Source organism: Echinops telfairi, unplaced genomic scaffold (assembly GCF_000313985.2).
Source record: "Echinops telfairi isolate 266 unplaced genomic scaffold, ASM31398v2 ScPeMD7_9;HRSCAF=40, whole genome shotgun sequence".
Lineage (NCBI taxonomy): Eukaryota > Metazoa > Chordata > Mammalia > Afrosoricida > Tenrecidae > Echinops > Echinops telfairi.
This window is the reverse complement of record NW_022103906.1, coordinates 44,901,588-44,926,129: the sequence shown is the minus strand read 5'-3', so window position 1 is coordinate 44,926,129 and position 24,542 is coordinate 44,901,588. Positions and strand designations below refer to the sequence as shown.

The following is a 24,542-nucleotide window of genomic DNA, read 5'->3' as shown; positions in this document are numbered from 1 at the left end:
GCTAGGCCTGGCAGAGAGACCACTTGGAGCCAGTAGCAAGCCCCGGGGCTCCTGGGGGTCAAGCTAGTGCCGTTATCAAGGCCCAGGCATGGCCAGTAGTGAGCCTCACAACACCCAAAGCCCTTTCTCAGGCTCGACTGCACATCACAAGGGCCTGGGGCTGTGATACAAACTGATGGGCGGATCCCACTCCCAGGGCGTTGACGGAAGTGTTCTGGGATTCCCATCCCCACACCCCCCAACCTCTGTCCCAAAGTAGATTCCAACTCACAGGGCTTCTGTAGAGGGGTCCCCAAGGCTTTAAAAATCTTTCCGGGATCAGGCAGCCTTGTGTTTCCGCCTTGGTGTTCTGGGAGAGTCAGGCCATTTTTTAAAGCCCCCAGGCAATTCCAACGGGCAGCCAAGGTGAGCCCTCGCTTGAATGTGAGGGCTTTATGACCCTTAGCCAATCCTCATCTCCAGCCCATTCTCAAGACCAATCAGCTGCCCTACCCCCCACCCCCCATCTTCCCATTGGTTAAGAAGAAAAAACAAGCAAACTCGTCTTTTCCACTTTGAAAACTCCCTGCAATCTGGCTGCAATGAACACGTGCACAAAATGGCCCCAGGGGAGGGTGATTGCAGGGGCGCAATCGGCCATCCACTCTCCCGGACTCCAGCCTAACACTGACTGCTCTGTGCCACGGCAGCCCCCTCCCCTCGGCCTCTCCATCAATCAGCCTTCTCGGACAGTCTGGATTCCAGGAGGGATCCGCAGCACTGCTTGGCCTCTAGAGCATATCGAGACCCTACCTACTGTCTGTCACAGCTAACAGCAAGGCTGAAGACCGCGGACTGTGGCCCCAACCACTGGCCATTGGCGAATTTCCCCCAGCCTGAAATCACAGAAGCCCGTTGCCCGTTCGGGGCTTCGCATTAGAGAAGTCATCCTTAGCCGAGTCACCAAAGAGGCTTCTGTTGGGGGAAGAGCATCTAACATGTGCCCCCTGCCAACCAAGCCAATTTCCTATTTATTTCCAGGAGGTTTGGGGCTCACTCACCCCGTTACCAAGCACAGGGGATATGGCTTTATCAGTAGCTCGTTCCAGTGGTAGTAGAAGGCTCGGATCGAAAAGCAAAGCGGGAGGACAAATCTGTCCGTGTGGTTAAATTCCAATCTTGGGAAGCAGTTTTGGCCATTGCACACTCCTTCTATAAAAAGTGAATCTGTTCTCCTGCGCCCCAAGCAGGCCTCCCACCCCCGCCCATCCGATCCACTGTTGGAGCCCATGGCTTTCTCAGCTGCAGGGCCCATTTGACCTCATTCATCACAAAACATGAAGCAATTTCCAGGAACCAAGGGGAAAAGTAGGAATGTCCAACAGCGCTGTCTCTAAATGGCTCCTTTGTCCAGGAACCCCAACCTCTCCATGCCTCGCCCTCAACGATTCAGCCCCCCAGCTCCCAGGGGGGAGGAGGAAGCCTCTCTCTGGCTTGTCTACAAGCAGGAAGCGGGAACTCTGGCCTCACCCAGAGGTGGGACGGGAAGGCAGGGCTGCTGAAGCGGACACAGGGTCGCGGTGGGGGACAGAGCAGGGCAGCCCGGGGCTGCTTCGGGGAGAGAGAGCCTCCCAGCACTAGTCTACCTCTGCGGCTTGAAGTTACTGAGGTGAGCGAGAACGTTCATTGAGCTCTAGATGCTCAAAGGGCTAAAAGACAAACCAAGAAACACATGCTCTCGTTTCTAGACAAGCTTGCAATGGCCCCTAATCGGGCACTCCGGACCAGCACAGTGCCACAATACTACGAATGAAGTAACATGTAGCCTGTTCCCTCTCCCTCCCGGCCCCGCCCAACCCCCCCAAGCCCACCCTACAGAAAACCTGCCCTCCGCATTCCAAAAGCCATTCCTCCATGTGGAAAGGCCTCTCCAGATGGCATTGTCCCAGGAAAGGATTCTAAAAGAGCACTGAACCCAGAGCCAGCCCCCGGACAAGGAGTTTGCTCCCATCCCCCCTTCTCTGAGCCTGCCCTCTGCCGGCTGACAGGGACCTGGACCGGGGAGTCCACACTGCTCCTCTCATTCGAGGGCACTTCACAACATGCACGGAGACCAGGGGAGACCTGTTGGCCAAGTCAGCCCCCTAAAATGAAAGACCCAAGGTTCCACGAGAGAAAAGCGGGGCCTTGCAACTTACAAAAGGATTCAGTTTCGATCTCTCGACTTAGCCGTCCGTCCGAAATCATTATACTTTGTGATGAAAGTATAATTTATGTATCGCTTGGTGGCCAAATGATTCCCTGTAGGAAAATCAGAGTTGCACCCGGTTTTTCAGGAGCACCTAATGGGATATGGCATTTATCACAGGTGGTAGGCGGGTCCTTGGCACGGCTAGGGCAAATGGCGCCCACCACCGAACCAAATTCTGGATCGCCGGAGAGAGAAGGTCCTATTGTTGTGGTTTACGTAGCTTCAGGAGCCTGTGGGCCCCGGAACCAGCTCCAGAGTCATGGGAAGGCAGTCCCTTCGTTTCTTCCTGCACCCACCCCACCTGCCGCTCAGGGACAACGAGGGCTGCCCGATGGTGGCGCTAGGCTGTACACCCCTAGGGGCGATCAGGTACTAACTGCTCTGGCAATGACATGCTATTGTATTGTGCTGCGTTGTTGGACAACTACATAGATTGTAAGTTCACTGTCACTAGATCCCTTGGTACTTACATACTCTGAGGAAGTTCTTAATAAATACCTTTATTTATTATTAAGTATAAGTATTAATCTGTTGGTGACTTAGAAATGAAAACCATGTCCTACAAGGTTTCTTAAAAAAAAAAAAAAAGGCGGAGGGGTGGGGCAGAGGGACAAAATTCCTCTACGGTGATAACAGAAAAAGTAACAAGAACACAAATCCAGGCACTTCTGGGAAACTTGTTTGCTTCTTATCCCTTGCCCGCCCCCCACCCTCGCCTCCCAATAAAACTGGTTGGGCACATTTGCCAGGATCTGTGGACTTCCTAACTTCAAGCCTTACTGCTTAAAAAAATGAGGTAAGAATTTTCTATCTCAAAAGTAAAACTGACACACAAACCAAGCCGAGGTCTTGCCCGGCTGTGTCCGCAGCGTTATTGCTCTAAGTTGGCGTTTGTTCGTTTGTGGTATGTATTCAAAGTCCTTATTGCCATTCTAGCTGGCCCGGAGGACGGCCAAGGAGAAATGGATGGAGAAGGAGCTGGTCACCGGCCCCTGCTAGTCAGTTCTGACTTGCTGCCACGTGTGGGAGGCCCTGCCTCTTGCTGGAAGCCGACTTCCGGCTCTGGGGGTTGAGAGAGAGGCTCTAACAGGTGGGAGAGGTGGTGATGGGGCTGTGCAGGTACGGCAGGTTGCTGGGGGCCGAGTGCACGCCCACAGAGACAGGGAAGCTGAAGACAAACTGTGAGGTGGGCGTGGGGGTGGCTTTGCCCCGCTCCCGCAGGGGCCCCGAGGGGCTGACAGCCTCCACAGCACAGGACGTGGCCAGCACCTGCGACTCGAACTGCAGCAGCTGCCCCATGAAGCTGAAGTTGGGCGAGATAATACTCCGGCGCTGCTTGACGAACTCGAACGCCTCCTCCAGCCGGACCCGCTTCTTCATCATCAGGTAGGCCAGGCAGATGGTGGCGGAGCGCGAGATGCCCGCCTGGCAGTGCACCAGCACCCGCCCACGGCAGTCCTTCACGGCATCTGGGCAGAGAGTGCCACATGGTTAGTGCCCTGGGCCCTGACCAAGGGGCAGGAGTGGGGGGTAGGGGTGGGCAGAGGCTGGAGAGGATGGGGTGGGGGGCTACTCTCGAAACCCGTTTGCTTCAGAGGGTGTTTGACACGCAGGGGACCTGGCAGGCTAAGAACAGTTACACCCCAGCCCTCGATCGAGGATTTCCCTTGGCCAAAACAGAAACAATTTCCCCCCTCCCCCTCTTTCTTCCACGCCTCCATATTTTGTCTTCCTCCCCATCAGTAAAGTCTTATCTAGACCCACAGAGACACACAAAGGAAAGGCAGGTAAGCCAACAGCAGTGGTGGAAGCCTTCAACTTCCTCTGGTGCCCCAACACACACCCAGCGGGTGAGGAAGAGAGGAGGTGGGCACATCCCGGGCACTGGGCCTCCCAAAGTCCCTCCTCCCTGACCTAGGGCTCTGACCTGACGACCCTAATGACAAGAGCAGGGCCAACTCACCGATGTACTCGATGGCCTCCATGAACCAGGAGCTGATGTCAGCCTTGTGGTTGTCTTCCACCGGGATGCACTTGTACTGATAGTGTCCCTCAAAGTGGTTGGGGCAGTCCGAGGAGACGTTCAACAGGGCTGTGATGCCCAGGGCGTCCAGCATGTCTCTCCGGGCAGCATGGTAGGCACTCCCGAGGTAGAGGAAGGGCAGGATCTCCACAGGGCCCCCCTGCAGCAGAGAGAGAACACAAAGGTCACAGGTCACATGAGTGTGAGCAGCAGGCAGTCCGAGACAGGCTGCTTGGGAAAACCAGGCAGGTGAAGGCAGCTGGAGACCGGCTTTCCCAGGCACTGGGGAGATCCCGGGCTGGACATAGCGCCTCTGGGTTGCCCCATTGTCCTCCTGGAGCCCCTGCCGTAGAGCCCACAGAATGTGGGTCCAGCAAGACTCCTCGATCCTTTATCTTCTGTTCTGCTCATGAGCATGGACAAAGTCTTGTGGGCACCACCTGCCGGTCCAAGCAGACCCCTCCCTGGTGAGGAAGGAGGCAGCAATTGTCTGGTGGCCATACTGCCGCATTTTTAGCATTTTGAGTTTATACTCATGGGCTTGGTAATCTCCTGCGACAACTCAGTCCATTACAGGTCACAAAGTTTATGGTCTATACCTTAGTTTGGGATCTGAAAGCGTGTAACTATCTAACCTAACCATCGAATACATACTCAGCCTTGTCTTGAACCAAAAGAGAAAGGAGGAGAACAAAGACGCAGAAAGAAACAAATCTCCAGGGCTAACAGGCTACATCAGTGGTTCTCAATCTGTGGGTCGTGACCCCACTCGGGGTCAAAAGACCCTTTCACAGGGGTCACCCAATTCGTAACAGTAGCAAAATTACAGGTATGAAGTAGCAATGAAAATAATTTTATGGTTGGGGTTCACCACAACATGAGGAACTGTATTAAAGGGTCGTGGCATTGGGAAGGTTGAGAGCCACTGGTCTACATGATCCACAGCCTCACCTACCCGGAAACCAGGACTAGATGGTACCCAACCACCTCTAAAGCCAGGGCTCTAGAAGTTGAATCTTGGTAGATGGGGGAAATGTGGAAGAGAACTCAAATCCCGAAAAAGTCTAGACTTAGACCAATTGAGACTACAGAAGTCCCTCAGACTAGTCCCCAAATACTCCACAAACTTGAACCACAACTAACCACGGAGGTTATATTTTAGCTAAATCATGGCTCAGGAAAATTTTAATTTTTATATATATATAAAATCAATGACTACCGCACATGTTTAAAGAAATCATCTGTAGGAGGCCAAGTGGTCCACAATTACTCTGAAGCAAAGATGAAAGGGTAAGAGGTCACATGACTGAATGGAAGACATCCAGAAGGAAACTGGATGTTGAAACCCTGTGGGAAAGGTCGCCAATGTCTCTGGACAATTCGTGTAGGAATTATGAAAGGAGAACCTTGTTTGCAGTATAAGCTTTCACCAGAGGAAACAAACAAAACCCCCAAGCCCACTGCTATCCAGTTGATAGCGGATTCACAAGAACTGTCCTTGGGGTCTCCAAGAGTATCCATCTTTCTGGGAGCAGACAGCCACAACCTTCTCTCTGCTGAGTTGGAGAAAGCCATCTTGCAGTTAGCAGCGTCATGCTGACCTGCCGGCCACCGGGGCTCATTTCCCCCAAAACACAGTACATCGTTTGCAGATGTTGGCAAGCTTGGTACTTGCTGTGCAGCTCAGGTACATGTTTGGGGTCCTAGAGCTCCATTGAAGGCATGGAAAGCAGGGTCCACCCTGCCTTCCACACAGAGGGATCTTGGCTGCCTGAGACCATGCCTCCTTCTGAGTCAGAGCAGCTCCAGTGAGCCAGGATCCGCTGGGCAGGAGAACTGGTCCCCTACGTGCTCTCCCTCTCCATCTCACTGGAAGAGCGGGAGGGGATGGGCTTATAAGAAATGGAGTGACCTGAGCTGGGCTTGCGAGGGATGGGTGACCTTTATGTCCGCTTGGCATTCGGCACTGGGAGGTAACATGGGGTCTGGCCCGATGGCTGTGGGCCAGGGCTGGCTCCATGCGCTGTGCTCCAGAGAAGGGTGTTCTTTCCGCCACCAGTACAGCAGGCCGCACGTGGCTTTATGAGCCCCCTCACTTTGTGCATGTTGCCAGTGGCTACCTCAGGGACTTGTGGGAGGGAAGTCTTCAGGGAGGGGGTAATTAAAAAGGGAAGAGGACGAATTCCAAGGCATAAGTGGGCCCTCCCAACCGAACACTGCCCACACCCAAGATTCAGGGTGACAGCAGTCTCCCACACGGAGGCGCCATCTGAAAGCAGCTCAGCCCTCGCTCCTGCCGGCGCCTACCTGGTCGTGGGGCGGGGTTCCGCAGGAGCTGCAGCCCAGGTCCACGGCCTCCACGGTGCTTGCGGGCACCGGGGGTGGGATGGCTGCCAGAGCCTTGGTTTTGGAGCAGAACTCTGGGTACTCAGAGGCAAACCGCTCGTAGCCACCTGTCAAGGAGAAAGAGGTTCAGGTTAAGGAGGCTGCTACCAAGCCAGTAGGAAGTCAGAAAAGAACTTGAATCGGACACCAGCCTAAAGCCATCTGCTGGGAAGCTAGGGGCTGGCTGTACAGTTACCACTAGATGGCACTGTGGCCCTGGAGATGCTGGCTAGAGCTACTGAGTCCTCCAGAGTGAGGTGCACAGCCCACCCCACTGCCTAGCAGCATCTGGGCGCTTCAGGAAGGTTTGGGGACACACCTTCAGTTTGGGATAGAGATCACGGTGCACAGGGGAGTGGGGGTGGACATGGTGGGTTTCCCCTGGGCACTGAGACAGCCACTGAGCAATCACCATCCTGTCTCTGGCTCTTTCCCTGAAGAAACTCTCCAATGTGGGAAATAAGGGGGAAAGTGACCCTGGCACCCAGCTCTGCTGGAGCTCAGCGATGGAACAGATGCCAATTACACGGCCTCCCGAACAGCTGTTCCATCAACAAGAAGCCCAAACAGGAGGAAACAGGCTTAACTCTGAATTAATCCCTCTTGCTACAGACAGGTTTGGGGCAGGGGGGATTTCCTGACTAAGAGTGGCTAAGCCGGGAAGGGTTGGAAAGGGTTGGTTATGGTGAGATCGCCTTGTTTGGGAGAGGGGGGAGAGCTTTGTATTGAAAAAGATAACAGGAGGCCAAAGTAACTAGCTTCGGGTCAGTGCTAACCAGGTGCCTGCTGGGTGGGGGTCAGGCGCAGACTTCCACCACCACCCCCTCCCCTCCGGCCAAGCCGCCTTGTCCCTCTGACCTTCTGACCTTCACGCAATCTCTGGGACCTTGCCTTTGAGGGGAGCTCACAATCTCTTGTCAATATCCTGCCTTGCTCTTGTTTTTTAATTTCTGGGGGCCCCAACACCGACTAGACATCAATTCGTCGGGCCTGTGTGATGTGGAACACTGGTGCCCATGGTTCCCTGCAACTGGTTAAATGACAACAGGGCTGAAGGGCACGTATGCAGCTACAACCACAAACTCGGTATGGCCGAGTGGTACCGGCCAGGGCTCCGGCATACATGTATACTAATCTTCCACCAGGCAGGCATGTGATGGTTAATCAATTGCCCCAAATTTCAACCCAAGAAATGACTGTGTACTGATTCGGAGATGGAGGGAAACATCCTAAGGCTTTTAGAAACGGGATGCAGTTTCTCCTCGGTTCCCTCCCTGGCCTCCCTCCCCCACCTCCCTCCAGATATAAATGGATATCTCTTTGGTCACTGGCCCTCATTCCTGCTGAGTCATAATACCCAAGCTTGCTGGATGGAAAGCCTGCTGCAGAGTTTGACCCTACCAACTCCAGAGGTCCTGATGACCTTGGAGGGCACTGCATCTCAGGAGAACCCTCTCCCTCCATTGTCACCCATTCTGTCCCCTTTCCTTTTAAGGCCACGAATGCTGCTACCCAGTACACTAGCCAGTGCAGTACTAGGGAAGCAGCAGCAACTGCCTTTAGCCGAGGGCCCTCCAACGGGGCTCTGGCCTTATGGGGAAAATAAACAAAAGAAGCCCAAACTCACTGCCATTGAGTTGATGCCGATTCCAACTCATAGCAACCGCACTGGACAGGGGCGCACTGCCCCTGTGGATTTCCAAAACTGAAGCCATTTCTAGGAGCAGAAAGCCACATCTTTGGATGCCAACTGCTGGCCTTGTGGAACGCACTCCACCAGCGAGCCTCCCTTTGAAGGGAAGGGAGCCCGTCTGCACTCTCTTGCTCCATATCTGTATGATAAGCCCCACTGGTCACCTCGTGGTTAAAAGGTGCAGAGTTTCTCTTTGGGGTGATGGAAAGGCTTGGGAAGTATATATGTGTTGAGCTGAAAGCTGCACAACACTGTGACTAGTCCTGAGCTGCGTACTGCAGATTTCATGCATACACACACACACACACAAATATCCATCTCACTCACGGCCTTACAGTGACAGGGGAGACGGCCCCTGTGAGTTTTCAAGACTGTAACTGTTCATGGGAGTCGAAAGCCTATCTTTCTCCTGCAGAGCAGCTGGTGGTTTTAAATGGCAGCCCAAGGCATAACCACTATGTGACACACAGACACACACACACATATGTTTATCTTTGTTTATATATATTCACCCCAATAAATATCTCTTTTTAAACCCCCATGTGTTTGCTGTCATCGTGTTGGCTTCCGACTTCCGGACAGGCCCACTATACTGTTCATTAGCTGACTTTTTGGAAGCCAACGGCCAAGACGAGCTCACTAGGCTCTGGGTGCTACACTGAGAGTCCTCTGGTGCCACCCTCGAGCCTCCACAGGGATGAATCGCACCAGGCCTCTCTCCGAGAAGCCCAAAGTCCCACCCCAGAACACTGCTCCTCTCATAGTCCACATCTACAGGATTTCAATCTTTTAAAGAAAATCATCTTACGTGTATTACATAATATGAGTTGTTGAAAGTTTTTAAGATTTAAGGTACAACTGGTACAGATAGGAACTGGAAACACAGGGAATCCAGGGCAGATGATCCCTTCAGGACCAGTGGGGTGAGTGGCGATACTGGGAGGGTAGAGGGAGAGTGGATTGGAAAGAGGGAACCGATTACAAGGATCTACATGTGACCTCCTCCCTGGGGGATGGACAACAGAAAAGTGGGTGAAGGGAGACGTTGGACAGGCAAGATATGACAAGAATTTATAAATATCAAGGGTTCATGAAGGAGGGGGGAGCAGGAGGGAGGGGGTAAAAAAAGAACAAATATCTCACCACTGGACTTCTAGATAACATAATGATAAATGGGAAAAAGATTTCAGTTGCCACGCATTTCATTTTTTACTTGAACAGTCATCCCTTACGGATGCAGTAGCAAGAGGTCTAATGAAGTACTGTGCTGGGCAGACCTGCTGCACAAGAACTCTTTAAGGGGCTCGAGTGGGAAGAGAATGCTTTGAAAATGATGATGGCAGCATATGTGCAAACGTGCTTGACACACTGGATGAATGTGTGGATTGTGATGATATGTAAGAGCTCCCAATAAAAGTATTTTAAAAAGTAAAAAACAAACCAAAAAACGGTTTAAGGTACAAAGCTTATCACCTACAGAGGCAGATAAGCTACCTCTCTCACTGCCACGGAGCCAATGCCAACTCACAGGGACCCTATAGGACCTGTCCCTGGGAGTTTCCAAGACTGGAACTCTTCATGGGAGTAGAAAGCCCCGTCTTTCTCCCAAGGAGCTGCGAGAGTAGAGGCCGTGCAGCCAGAATGCCGGGTTCAATTCCAATTCTGTCGATATCAGCTGTGCAAACTGGGGCCATTTAGCCTCTCTGAGCTTCCGCTGTGGTATGAATGAACTTCCTCTTCACGGAGTGCCTGTGAGGGCTGATTGCGCTGGCTGGCACCTGGCATCTGGGAGACACATAATGAAGGTTTCCTTTTCTGGCACCTACACTGAGTGGTGCCCCCAAACGGGATTCCCAAAGACCAAAGAGGAACAAGGAGACTCCGTAGGCTGGCGGCTTCCCAGATGTTGACAGCGTCTCTTCCTCAGCTGTATCTCCTTTCTCCACCAGCAGTCTTGAGAGCTGGCTGTAAGACTGAGGAAGGACAGGCGGACCCCTCCCAACACCCCAGGCCTTCTGGCACCAGTCAACTGGTGCAGCAGAGCCTGCAGCGGGGTCAGGCTGAGGGCCCCGCTGCTGAGTGAGCAGATGGTGGGGCCCCAACAGGTGAAGGACAGAGCAGGCCTGAGGGGACCGTTCAGTGTCTCCCCCAAGCTCTTCATAGCAGGCCAGAAGACATAACAAAGTTGGTAATTGATATAGTAAGATCTGAACAGAAAAAGTATGGCTAAAAGCTCAAAGGGGTCACTGCAAAGTCTTTCCCTCCTGAGATACGAATGGCTTCGTTGGCCTGTAAGTTGGCTGTTCCAACGGCTCTTTGCTGGATTCTGGTGGACTGTGGGTTGCCATGCCACTAGAAGGAATGTTGCTAGTATTTCCAATTCCAACACAACGGCACATGTCAGTGAGCTTCCAGACTATGACAGACTAGAAAGAAAGGCCTGGAGGTCTACTTCCAAAAATTAGCCAATAAAATCTTTATGGATCACAGGAGAACAGTGCCTGGCATTGTGCTGGAGATGAGCCCCCGATGGGAAAACTCATGATGATGGGCCAGGCACTGCTTCCCTCTGTTACACACATGATAATGATCATGAACAGTAAGATAATCATATATTATTATGATAATATATTACTATTAATACGTGATTATAATAATAACAAAGTATACTAGAACACAGTAGAGCGTATTGTATTTAATGTGGGTATCATTTGGAAGAAGGCGCTGGGTGGCGCAAAAGGTTAGTTGCTTGACGTTGGTGATGTGAATGAGGGTCCTTGGAAGATGGCCTGGCAACCTGCTTCCAAATGGCCCCTGAAGCCAGTCTCCTCTGCACATGCGGTTGCCAAGAGTCCAAATCAACTCACTGACAACTAACAACAATAACAACAGCCACAATTCCATAGAGTTTGTTTCAGCATAGACAGACCCACGTGTGTGTTTGTACTGGGTCACAGCGTCAACGGGATTGTTTCTTCCTGTGGGTAGGGTTAAAAAGGACTGCTCTCAGACATCTTCCCTTCAGTATTCTCTACCTACCCTTAAAGCTGTGCAGGTTTTCTAAGCACACTCCTTTTCTAAGGTCAAATTGAGATCAAGGAGACCTGGCAGTGTAGTGGGGCTCCGAGTTGGGCTGCTAACCACAAGGTCAGCAGTTCAAATGTCCTAGCTGCCCCATGGGAGAAAGATGTGGTTCTCCATTCCCGCATTGTCTACGGAAACCGGAGGGGGCAGCTCAACTCTGTCCTGAAGGGTCCCTATGAGACACTGGAGAGCTTGAGATCACCATGTTTTATCAAAAGTAATGAAGAGAAAGCTTGTTCCCACGAATACCAAGACTATCCCACCTCCTGCAGGTGTGGAACTGGGCTGCAGGGCCGGATGGCTGAACCCTGCTTTCCAACCTCAAACTGGGAGCAGATACCAGTTTTGCCATAGTTCTAAAGGCAGCAGGTGCCTGCAGTTGGCATTTTTGCTTTCTCAATAAAATCTTTGACACACAGGCTACTTCATTCTGACCTGTTTTCCCCTCGGTCCTTTGGACTATAATTCCATACCAGATTTTCCTGTGACTTCTGACCTGCTATTCCACATCCTTAAGTCATATATGCCTTTTAAGGATCCATGATGGCGAAGACTGTCCTTTGGAAGTAGCTATGGCCACAAGTCTGAATGTGGTTGTCACATTTTTTCCATTAACTTAGCAAGGTTTAGTGGGATATGCACTGAGCTGCTAACTGCAAGGTTAGTGGTTCAAACCCACCAGTCGCTCTGAGGGCGAAAGAGGAGGGTGTCTGCTCCCATGAAGATTTCTATTCTTGGAAACCCACAGGGGCCAGTTCTACGCTACCCTACAAGGCAGCTGAGTCAGAATTGACTTGATGGCAGTGGGTTTGGCTTTTTGGTTTTCTCAAGGCTCAGAATATCACCTGTTCACAGACCAGGTGCTTTGCCAAGTGCTCCTGGGGCATGTTATCAAATCCAAGGCTAATGCAGCCCAGCAAGAAAGCCTGGGGTCATTTGAAGGTCATCTGCCATTAACTTCAGCACCCATGAAATGCTGAGCTAGATTTCAAATCTGCTTCAGTGGGTTTCTTGGGGTGGGACCCCATCCACAGGACACCTCTTTGGCTGGCTGGCACCTAGTCCCCTGCTGGGCCTTGTTGCAGCCCCTCCCAGTCCCAGTCCACAGTACTCGGGCTGGGGCTCTGCTCAGCAAGCCAGCTTCCGTTGGAGAGTGGACTTTCTTCCTGTCATTCTTCCTCTTTGTTAGCCGGGAACTGCTTCCCAGTAGGGAAACCAGCTATCTGGTTTCATATGTTCTCATTTTTAAAAGGCCTTTCTTGGCTCCTTAAAACAGTCACCCTCTCTCCTTTCCTCAGCCCTCAGGGTGGCCTGCTCCCCTAGGAGCAACCCTGACCATCCTCACCAAGTTCTGAGATCTCCGGTTCAAGGGCTCACTCTGCTTGCCTCCTTTTTGGTTCCAAACATCTCATTCAAAGGATGCAAAAATCTAGTTGAGTTTACTTCTCTGGTTGTCTTTTTAAACTGGAGCAACGACTGGAAATTTTCTTTAAGATCTAATATTTTATCATCCTAACCTTTCCAATCATCAAGCCTCCTGGACAGTATGTTGGATTTACAAAGGGAAAAAAGCCCGTCTTTTTCAGCGGTTGCAACTTCAGCATCCCCCAGAGCTACTAAGCCATTTGATGTCACTGTCCTCCTGCGGAACTGGGGTATGGAGGGAGAGGGAGGGAGGGAAGGAGAGATCCCCAGAAATGCTAGGGCTACTATCTGCGGCCCCCCATGCCTGGGTTCCACCGTTCACTTGTGGCAGAAGTGGCTGCTTCCACCAAGCTGAAAGGTCAGGCAGAGGCTGCAGTCAAGTCTGGGGGCTAGTGGGCACATGAATTGCAGCCTACCAGATCAAGTGGATCCTCCCCAATTCCTCCTCATCACTCCAGGACAGCTGGGAAGTCAGAGGAATGTTTTCATCACTGAAATCTCTGTAGGAAATGGATTGGTTATTTGGAGATTCTGGGAATTATGGAAACGTGGAAGTTATGGGGCTATAGGGAGAGAATGACTTCCACTAGAGTAGGAAATAATTCTTTTTGTCTTTCTTTAATGACCAAGGGAGACTGAAACCCTAATCTGACAATGTACGGAGGGGAGAAAAAGGATTTTAAGGCAGATACTATACTATGATAATGTCTGAAAAGTGGAAATTTCTTAACTGCCTCTGAAAATGCTCTACAGGATTTTAAATTGAATAGAGATGGGGTGAGGGTTGTTTACCCCAAGGGGAATCTTTCTCTAGCAAAAAATTTTAAGGGGGGGCCGGGTATTGAAGTTATTTTGGGTATTGCTTTTAGCAAAACTTGGGCAATACCTGGAAATTTAAAGGTTAGGCAGGCAACACTTTGTTGATATTACGTAGCACTCCTGTTTTTAACTGTGAAGCTATGTTTGCTTTTCATTTCTTAACTACCTCCAATGGATAATCAATTGCCCTTGAAAGTGGTAAAAATATAAAATTAGATCTTGAAGCTCCGGTGACTGGCAGAATTAGATAATCTCGGACTGCAAGCCAAATTCCCTGCGATGGAGTCTATTTTGACTCAGAACTTCTGCAAGCACCCTGCTGTTTTCACCACCCCCATGGCAGGCACCACCACACAGAGTCTTCCACCCTCCCGCCTCCCCACTTTATCTCCACAGCCACCACCACAAAAGGAGTCAGGGACAGAAAGGCCCATCCACTGGAAAATAAAATGAACAACGCCAGTGGGAACCAAATTACCCAAGCCCTAATCGATGGAAGCATTTTCGAAAGACCACCTAAGGAGTGTTTTCATCCCTCAGTTTCCCATGTTCCTCTCAGGTCACCGCACACACAGCCCCCTCCCCTGAAAGCCTGGCAGCGGTGTGTCTCTGGAGACTGCCCGCCACTTTCCGCATCCAGTCTGCACCCTCCCCACAGGGCTGGGGACGCAGATGCTTGCTTTTCTTTCTGCCCTCTCTGGGGAGGCAGAGAGAAAGAAGAGAAACTGGTTATCGCATATCAAATTAAGCTAAGTTAAATAATATAGGGCCCAATTAACCATAGATGTGGGTCTAGCACCCAGACAGAACGACAAAGAGCCCTCCCTGGCTCTGAGTTTTTGGGGGGCTGCTGTTCTCCGGGGTGAATACCTAACTGAACCTCCACAGGAAACAAGCGCGGTCCCATAGGCACTATACTCTCAAAGGATGTCAACTTTGAAACAAAGGGTCGACTGTCATGCCTGCGGGCCAAAAGGGCAGGCCACCGGAGGCAAAGGAGGTAAGGAACGTGTACCTTTGGGAGACAACCTTCAGAAAAGCACCTGCCAGGGGGTCATCCTGCCCAGAGGCTGCCTGACCTACCCAGAGGTAAAAACACCTGTCTGCCTCGGAACCTCCAGCCCAGAGCCAATCACCGACGGACGGCTCTTGGAATCAGACACTGTGCTCTCCAGACCAGAAGCGACCAGGTGGGGGAGGTGACTCGTGCCCTAGAACCTTTTTCTTCCTCTTTTTTCTTTTCACATGCCCAGAAGGGAGGCCGAAGTCCCCGGAAGCCCTGGGGCCACGTGCCCAGACTGCTGCTCCAGGGCAGTCACCGCGGTCCCCTCCGGATTTCTTTCTGGAAGAAAAACAAAACAAACCCAGACTCCGCGTGTGCTGGAGTCCAGGCCCAGTACCGCTGCGGGAAGGGTCTTCGGTCCAGAAGCCCACAAGGGAAGGCGGGCTCAGAATCTTCTTTCCCACGAGCAGCAGTCCCAAGAACGGGACAGCCGCCTTGTTTATACAACAGCAAGTCCAGCACACTGCGGTCTCATCAGTAACTGGACGCACATCTATCTATTGGGGGGCGTGCGCCTGCGGCGGGCTTCCCAGCACAGTTCCGCGCCTAGCTCGGCTGGAGGGTCCTTCCGGTGAAAAGCTCTCAGTCCACACGTTCTCCTCAAACACTCAGCTGGGGAAAGAGGGTGGGACTCAAAAGGGTGCAAAAGACAATCCGCACGGAAAACGAGAGAAAAATCGGCTGCGTGGTTCAACCACAGGTCAACGGCAGCCTGTCCCCAGCAGCTGACAGGTCAAGTGGTCAGGAAGCAAATGCTGAGAACAAAGCCCCCTGCTGTTCCCAGGAGCAAACCCATCTCGTCTGCACTGAGCTCGTGGAGTTTTTAGGAGGGGGCGGTGAGTAGAGGTTTCCGTCCCTCTCCTCCTCCCCCTCCCCATCTCCCTTCTTCTCCGGTGAACAGTCCAGTTCGGAGAGAAAGGGAGGAAGGGGCTGCGGGCGCCGCCGTCACCGAGAGCAGCGGCACTTTGAAGCCGGAGGTCTGAACCGCCCCTCGGGTTCCGAGGCGAGAAGCGGTCAAGCACAAAAGAATGCGCGGAATGCGCGGAGGAAGGGACCCTACGCGGCTGCAGGGCCACCCCATCGACCCAGCGAGGGGCGCCGAGGCCACTGACCAAGGGGTGCCCGCAGCTTCGGCCGCTGGCTCTGCTGCGACCAGCGCACTGTCCCTCCAGTCCCTCGGATAAGATATTATCCTCTACAACCGCCGCCCCACCGCCTTCCCGAAAAAGGCGAAGACTTTCTCTAGCTCTCACTTAAACCAAACACGCGCCGCCATCGGATATTCGAGAATCGTGTCTAAACAAAAGAACAATAGAGCTCTCCAAGGGTCCACGGCCACGTCCTAGTCTCCCGTTCCTCAACTACCCAGCCCTAGTGCCCCCAGCGCCCGGGGCCGCGGCCGGGCTGGGCGGCAGGAGGGGTTGGCCGCCTTCCGGGCGGAGCTCGGAGTTGTGCGGCGGGAGAACAGATACGGTTCGCCCCGTACGACGCCAGCACCCCAATCTGCGCTTTTGCATTTGGAGGGCCGGTAACAAATCAAGCCCGCAGGGCTGGTCCCCCCTCAACGTTCACCTTCTTCCCCAGCTCGTGGCTTCTCCGGGCCGGTCCCAGTGCCCAGCGCAAGGTCGGGGTACGTCAAAGCAGCAGGCCTATCCAGTCCCCACTGGCACCAGTCCCCACAAACGGGCCGCACATAGGAGTCCCTTCATCGGCCACACGAGAACCGTTAAGGGTAGTAAATACACGCGGAATCGCCGGCGAAGATTCGGGGAAACGCGCCCGCACGGTTCCGTTGGGCTTTGGACGCTGGCACACAGCACGGAAACACACATAAACCTTAAGAAGCCGAGCAGACCAACACGAGCAAAAGAGCGCGTGTGGATCCCTGCTGCCCCGAGTCACCCGGGGCACTTTCCTTCCCCGGGCACCTAAAGCACAGGCCGTCAAGCACACACACACACCCTTACACACACACACACAACACACACTCCAGCTCCCACCCCGCAACGCCTGACGCTCGGCGCCAGCGTTTACCTTTGAGCAAGCAGATGTCCGTGCGCTCGGCGTGGCGACGCAGCGCCTGAACCACCAGCGACACGGTGCTGTCTTCCCGGAGGCTCTCGGCGCGCGGGCTGCGCTCGTCGTAGACGATGACCGCCGAGTAGAGGCCGGAGCGCAAGCGCGCGCGCACCTCCTCCTCGGCGGGCAGCATCTGCTCGAGGCTCACGGAGCCCTTGGCCCGCCGCCGCACGATGGTGTTGCAGCGCACGTTGACCGAGCCTCGGATGTAGCCGGCGCTGTGCGCCAGGAACGGTCTGCAGTCCAGCAGCAGGCACTTGCCGCCGCTCACCAGCCCCAGGGCGCCGTGCCCGCCGCCGCTCTCATCCCGGTTCATCAGCCTTTTGAGCACGCTGCCGTCCATCTCCTGCAGCTTCTCCACTGTCACCATGGTCGTCGGGAACCTCGGCCGCCGGGCGCGCGACGAGGGCAAGGGCAGCCCGGCCAGACGAAGGCTAGAGGAAAGCGCGCGCAGAAGTGGCTGCAAACTTGGCTCCCAGGGGTTACGGCCCGAGATCCTCTTCTCCCCAGTTCCCTTCCGGCCGCAGCCGGCGGGTTACATAGCAGTTGGAGCGGCCTCGGACGCACGGCGGGACCGTGCGCGGCGCGGGGCGGGAGGTGGAGGGGAGTGTGTTTACGACCGACGACCGAGGGCTCCCTTCGGTTGTGGCCTCTATTGTATTGCCGGTGGCGCTGCTTCTGCCGCGGGCGCTGCAGTTCCGGCCGCCGCTCCCTACACGCCGCCGGAGCTCCGCGCACTGCCCCAGCCAGAGTTTCCTCCTCTGCTTATAGATTTATGAATGCTCCTCGGCGCTCCCCCACCCCCCCGGGGGAGGAGGAGGGGGCGGGTGGACTCGTTACTACCTCGCCAGGCCCCGCCTCTTTCCATTCTCCGCCGGGCCCCCCCTCCCCGCGAGAGCTTGCTGCCTCCCCTGCCTCCGCCCCGCAGGCCCCGCCTCTTGTCCCCGCCCCGGCGCGTGAATGGAGCGCCGACCGCTCGCGCCCAGTCACGGGAGCGCGACGTCACAAAGAGCGGAGTAAACAGGGAGCTCGACGTTCGCTGCCAGGCCCATTCATAAATCCGAGACTAGAGGAAGAGGGAGGCGGCCTCGAGCGGCCGGCGAGCGGCGGCGCCAGGACTTGTGAATGGAGCTGCGCTGCAGGGCCCCGGCCGCCGCGGCGTGCTTCCGGTCCGGGCCCGAGCCGCCCCGCGCGCTGCGTTTGGCCCACGTAACGGAGAAGTGGGCCTCGTGGAGGCCCCGGCCCCGGGCTCGCTTTGAGGTTTCCTGTTTGGACCTCCGCGCCTTACTCTCCTCTGTCCTCCCGTGAGCACCCAAGTGGAGAGGGAAGTGGTGCGCCACCGTCCACCCTGCGAGACCTGCACTTCCTCGCCCCAGATTTTAGAGTTCGTTCGCCCCGGTTAGTCGCCCTTTTAATAAGATTCCTCAGACGCGGGCTTATGTATGCATTAGCATGATCGATGTTCATCTCGAGCCCTTAAATCGGCTTTATAGCTTCCTGAGAAACGTAGGCAGACCCCGACGTACAAGATGAAAGAGAAAGCCCTCCCCACAAAGCCCCACGGTGAGAGGGCCGAGGTTTGGGCTCGTTGTTTTACGACCCGGGAGGAGGCCGTGGCGGTAGCTGCCAGACGGAGGAGGGCAAGTGAACCCCTCCCTTCCACGCTTCCTAAACTACATTTATTGAACCCTCGTTGGGGAGCGGGGGCGGGGCGCGAGCGACGGCGCGTTTCGGCCTTGGGAAAGCCCTCCTCACCCCCATCTTGCGCACGTGTGAATTGTCTTCTCAGGAAATGACATTTAGGGTCTACATTTGGTGCGGAACTGGTTCTGGAGAAATTCACGCGCAAAGAACGACCTTCTAAAACGCTGTTTTTTTGGATTCGGGTTTCTTTGCAGCCCTCTCTCCTGAGCGTGTAGATTTCTTGCCCTCCCCCATCTCCCACCCCGCCACCACCCCGTCTCATTTATGCATTTCTTTTCCCCGGGGCCGCTCTCGGCAGGGGGGGTGCGCGCACGCGGGGAGGACATGACAGAAGCCAAAAATTATTCGCCCGACATCTTGCCAAGTCTTGTTAGTGAGAATTAACCACCGAGGCGAGGGAATTACAGGACTCGCCCGCGGCGGCCTCCGGGAACAGCGGGTCGACTCTTCGCTCCCCGTCTCGCGTGGGAGCCCTCCGGCCCAGGACCTCGAGCTCCCCCGCCTCCGCCTTTGTTCCCTGTGAATCTCCCCACGGTCGCCCGGGGTCACCTCCACGGTCCTCCGTAGGGGTCGCCACCTCCGAGCCCCACGAGCCTCGGCGCCCTTCCCCGGAGCCCCCGACGCAGGTCCTGTCCGCGGGTTAGCGACCTAGCTGAGTTCCGCACCGGAGACACCCGGCCGCGATAGCTTGTGCACCATGGATTTTTTTTGCATTGATGAAAAAAAATTTTAAGTACTACATTGAACTATTTATTCTGATTTCTGACTGCTCGGTGCCCCCCTTTAAATTTTGCGTTCTAGTCGAGTGCCCACGCTAGCTCTGGTCCCGAAGAGGAACCGAGACGAAGGGCTCACCGAGGTAACTGGGCGCCAGGCTCTCGGGGTGGGAGGTCAGCGATCAAAGGCTACCTTGTGGCCTCAGTGAACAGAGGCCTCCCCGCGGCTAAAGAGACCTCTTACTGCCCCTCGGGCGGCGAGGCCCTAAGGATTCGCTCCCGCTTGCGGCCAGAGTGTGCCTTTTTTAAGGGAGTCCGGGCGCAAAGATGCCCAGGCTCCGACTCTCCGAGAGGGCGGAGACCCCTGATTCGAGAGCTTCACGGACCCGGAGAAACCCCGATTCCTTTTCAGGGGCTTTGACAGGACATTTCTGGGAGAGCTTCCCAGTCGGAGGTAGGCCTGGGTCGATTTCACACGTGTCCCAGGAGCTGGGAAACGTCCCTGGGCCTCTCTGGTCGCACTCTGCCCCAGTCTTTGTCTCCCAAGCCCAGTGTTCACGTGGCGGGTAATAACAGCCAGGGGGCGGGGAGGTGAGGGTGCCCACAGAACAAAGAGTTGCTTTCTGCACCTGACAGTAATCCAGGGTGGCGAAGCCCATAAATTTTGCAGGCGATTCACACGGAGGGAGACATGGGCAGGCGCGCGCGTGTCTCCAAGACCGTGTCCCCGCGCCCGTGTGCCGGGCGGGGCTCTGGGGTGTGAGCCCACCCCCCACTCCCACCCCAAAGCACCTTCCAACTTAAAAGTCTGGAGCCGCTTTGTTGAGAAAGTGAATACTTGATTTTTTGTTTTTCAAGAAATTCATTAAAAAATAAAATGAACAACATCCCCTCTCCTCATGGATTAGCCTTCAGTCACGTGAATTTTAACAAGAGAGATTTAAATGATAGTATATATCCGAATCCTATGTAAGATTTCAGCTCACTCTCAGATATGTAGTATATATGTTATTTTGTAGTGTTAATGCAACATGAGGGTTAGAAATCTTCAATTAGTATTCGGGCTGGAAGTGGGAAACAATAAGTTTACACCGATTGCCAATTAGGAGATCTTGGAGACAACCAAGGCGTTTGTTTGGAAGGCATTTCAAAGTTAATTTCATTAACATAAAAAGGTATATCTCCAGGAATTGGGATGAGGTTGCCCAAGGAAAAGGATTTTATTTCAACAGTAAACCCCTCCCCTAAAAATACCTTTACAAATTCATATAACATCAACCTCTTGCATCAACCGGTCATTGGATCGACCTTATTTAGTCACTGTTGGGCTCCAGCAGACCCCTCAGACTCTTTTACAGAACATTTTTTTTCCTCCCCAATTAGGAAATAGTGTGATCTGGGAATGTAAAGCCCAGAGTGGAATCCCCAGAGAACCATGCTTCTATTCCGGTGTTGATGCCTACCTCTGACTCATTGTCCTATCCCAAGGTGCCTGAATAACACTTGCGGGGGAGGGGGGGGATCATTAATGAATTAATCAAGGTGCTGATTGAAAGATTGTTTGTTGGGTTCTCCTCTCCTGAGCAAAGAGAGAGCCTCTTTAATCATTACTCTGATCTAGAACAGAAACCGTTTCATATGAACCTGTTGGCCTGACTTCTTAAATCAGCTGGTGGAGGAATATCTGCGGATAGTAGGAATGATTAAAATAAAAACCTAGAGGCCCTTTTCGGCAACATTTGCAAATGGAAGTGAAAAATGTCCGTCTTTCCCTCCTTTCCTCTGTCCAATAAATCGGGACTTAAAAGATGAGTAGTCCTCAGCATGTAGAGGGAAGGTCACAAGGAATCTCAAAAGATAGCCTGCAGGTAGTTTTAGGCCAATGCTGCCATAAACCGAAGGCCAAGTGCACTGCCATCAAGGCACTTCACAGAGGCCCCTATGGGGCAGTGTAGTCCTGTCCCTGTGGGTTTCCAAGGCTGTAAATCTTTACAGAGCAGGAAGCCTCATCTTTCTCCCGAGGAGAGACTCTGGGTTTCAGACTTCTAACCTTATGGTTAGCAGCCCCACACAAAACCCATCACACCAACAGGGCCCCCCATCTGTTCTGTTTGTTGTTAAGTGTTATGTTCTCAAAGCAGCCCCATGGACATCATAATGACATACTGCCCGGTGGCTTCCTGTGGCTTCCTCAGAGTTCTGTTTGAGCCCACTGTTGTGGTCACTGCGTCAACCCATCTGGTCCAGGGCCGACCTTTCTTTCACTGCTCCTCTACTTTACCAACCTACGCGTCCTTCTCCAGGACTGCTCTCTCCTGATAACCTGTCCAAAGTCGTGAGACAAGTCTTGCTACCCTTGCTTCTAAGGAGTATTCTGGCTGTACTTCTAAGACAAATTTGGTCTTTCTTCTGTTCCATAGGCCCCATTGCACTTCCTAATGAATTAAAATGCTAAATTAGTTAATCCAACGTATCTGTCTACTGAAAGGTTTTCATGTGTTACTTCATAAACTGCTTTGTTTGAAAACTACATGATCTAGTCAGGGGTCCTTAAACTATGACCCACAGGCCACATGCAGGCCACATGGGCCCGCCTAGGACATTTATCCGGCCCACCGGGTGTTTTTGCCCTGTTTGTTTTTTTTTTACTTCAAAATAAGATATGTGCAGTGTGCATAGGAATTTGTTCGTAGTTGTTTTTTTTTTACACTATAGTCCGGCCCTCCAACGGGTCTGAGGGGCAGTGAACTGGCCTCCTGTTTACAAAGCTTGAGGACCCCTACTAGGTTCTAGCATCAACTAGCTTAGTGATTTTGGACAAAACCGTGTCTTTGGGTCTCCCTTTCTTCATCAGCAAAGTGAAGAGTCCAGGCGGGGCAGTTTTTCAGGTCTGGCCCATCTCCAAAAGTGATATGGCTCTGAGAAGGCGTGTGCTCTATCCCATCCAAGCCCAGACTTCACCTTGCCCTCCCAAGCCCGGAAAAAATGCCAGACCATAAAGAACAAGCTCCAATTCCTTTTGTCTCTCCCTTAGAATGCAAACTCACAGGGCCCAAAATTCATAATTTTGTTTACATGTTTAGTCAAGTGTATCTTGAAAAAACTTCAGGTTTTCAAAAATAAAATTTGGAAATAGTTTTTCAAATAGGCGATAAAGATGAGCTCCCCTTGTGTGTGTGTGTGTGTGTGTGTGTGTGTGCACGTGTGTGTAATGCTGGCGTGAATATAAGAACCCTGATGGGCTACACATTGAGCTGCTGCCCTGCAAGTTCAGTGGTTTGAATCTACCAGCCTCTCTCAGAGAGAAAGGTGAGGTTGTCTGCTCCTATAAGATTTAAAGTCTCAGAAACCCAAAGTGGCAGTTACACCCCATCCTGTAGCATCACAACGAGTTATAATCAAGTCAAAGGCAGTGAGTTGTGAAACAATTTTGACTGATTTATTCATTAACCAAAGAAGTTAAACTTTCACCACCATCAAGTTGAGGCTGAATCATAGCAACCCTATAGGACATTTTCGAGCTGCCCTGGTGAGTTTCTGAGAGACTAATTCTTTAGAGTAGAAAGCCCCATTGTTCTCCCACAAAGTGGTTGGTGGTTTTGAACTACTGACCTTGTGGATCACAGCCCAACATGTAACCCCTACACCACGAGGGTCCTATAGGAGGAAGTCTCCATCTCACACAGTGAAGGTACCTTCAAAGTTTATAATCTATTCAGTGGGGTCAAAGTGAATTACTACGGAGCAGCATATCATTAGAGAAGAGCAATCAAACTACAAGGGGGATTCGGAAGAGAAAAGAATTGAACTGCCTGGTGGGATTAAGGGGGGAAGAAAAAACCATCATGAACAAATTGAATTTCATTTACTGAAATGTTAACTTTCTCTTACAAGTTTTTTTTTTTAAGACAAATTCTTTTCATCCCACCTCTGACATTCATTCTGCCCTTGTGCCTTTATATTGTTTCCTTTCATTTGTCAACGTCTGTCTTTCCTAGTGGGTTTGTCTGCTCTGACGCTACAAAGGAGTCAAGGGGATGCAAACGCTCTGAAGGAACTCTACGCCAGACTCACATGGGAGGGACCTTCGGCGTGGGCTGAATGGTAAGTTTCATGATCATCTTAAACATGTCAGTTGTTGCACACCCAAGTTCTACCACCTGTGAAACTAGGAAAAGTACTCATCATTTTAGAGGCTTTTTTCCCCCACACAACAAAATGGCTGTTACTTTTTGAAGAATCTGATGGTTAGCATAGTGTTCAAACCAAATGGAGACCATGATTAGAAAGACTTCTTTTAGACTTGTGAAATTATTTCCGGGAAGATTCTTACCAAGAAGTAAATATTCAATCACATTTATTTATACATTGAGCATATTCTTCTTTTGCCAAAAAAGTAAAACCACCTGATGGTCAATGAAGCCTAACCCACTACCATCCAGTCGATTCCTACTTCTTGTGACCCTCCATAGGGTGTCCAAGGCTTTGTCAATCTTAACAGGAGGACACAGCCTCATCGTTCTCCTGCAGAGTGGCTGATAGGTTTGAACCACCCACCATGCAGTTACCAGACGTCCACTGTTTTCTCGACTATGCCCACAGATCTGTAAGGGAAAATCTAACATTTTTGAGCTTCCCCACCCCCGCCCCCCAATTAGGGAATCAATGATGGAAACACAGGTTAAAGATGATCCCTGGCATGCCACCTTTGGGTTGCCACAGATCCAGGTCAGTCATCATGATCCCCTGATGTCTCCTCATTCATTCTGCTTGGATTCTAGATCCAGAACTTTCTGTTCCTATTCCCTAAGGGAGGAGGATGAAGGTCCTTAGTTGCCTTTCACTTCCACATCTTGGCCCCATTGAAGGCTTTTTGCATACATATGGCTGGTTAATTCTAGTGGTGCACCTGATGGTCATAAATCGTGACAGAAGGAGATCCGTGCTTGGACAAATAAGGGATGGGCTGGAGACGAATGGAGGGAGATGCGAGGGTGCTGGAAGGGAACAGCCCAGGGGAATGGGAATCAGCAGAAAGAATCCCGGAGCCTCAATCGCTGGGCCATCCACGGAGCCACCTGAGCAGCTTGGACTGATGGCATGAGAGCTGGCCGAGCTCACCGGTGCATCTGGGGTTATGCCAACTGTACTTTGGTGGGGAGAATAATGGTTAAATCAGAAATGCCATCTCTTGGCTTATTAATTTTTTTCAATTGTCCAAAAAGGAATGTGTGGAGTACTATTATCAGTAATAAATAGGTCTAGATGTTAGTAACATTCCCATTTGGAAAGACGTGAAAGTGAAGATTAGATTTTACCCC

At 52.4% G+C, this 24,542-nt stretch overlaps 1 protein-coding gene across 1 annotated transcript; it reads right to left on the bottom strand.

Moving 5' to 3' along the window:
• Window positions 1-1,866: 1,866 nt before the first annotated feature.
• Window positions 1,867-17,396, bottom strand: DUSP4 (dual specificity phosphatase 4). The gene is made up of 4 exons (XM_004696190.2): window positions 16,757-17,396; window positions 6,561-6,706; window positions 4,194-4,413; window positions 1,867-3,699 (listed from the first exon to the last, which is right to left on the bottom strand). Exons 1-4 carry the CDS (start codon window positions 17,169-17,171, stop codon window positions 3,314-3,316), a joined length of 1,167 nt encoding a protein of 388 aa, XP_004696247.1. The 5' UTR covers window positions 17,172-17,396; the 3' UTR covers window positions 1,867-3,313.
• Window positions 17,397-24,542: the final 7,146 nt, after the last annotated feature.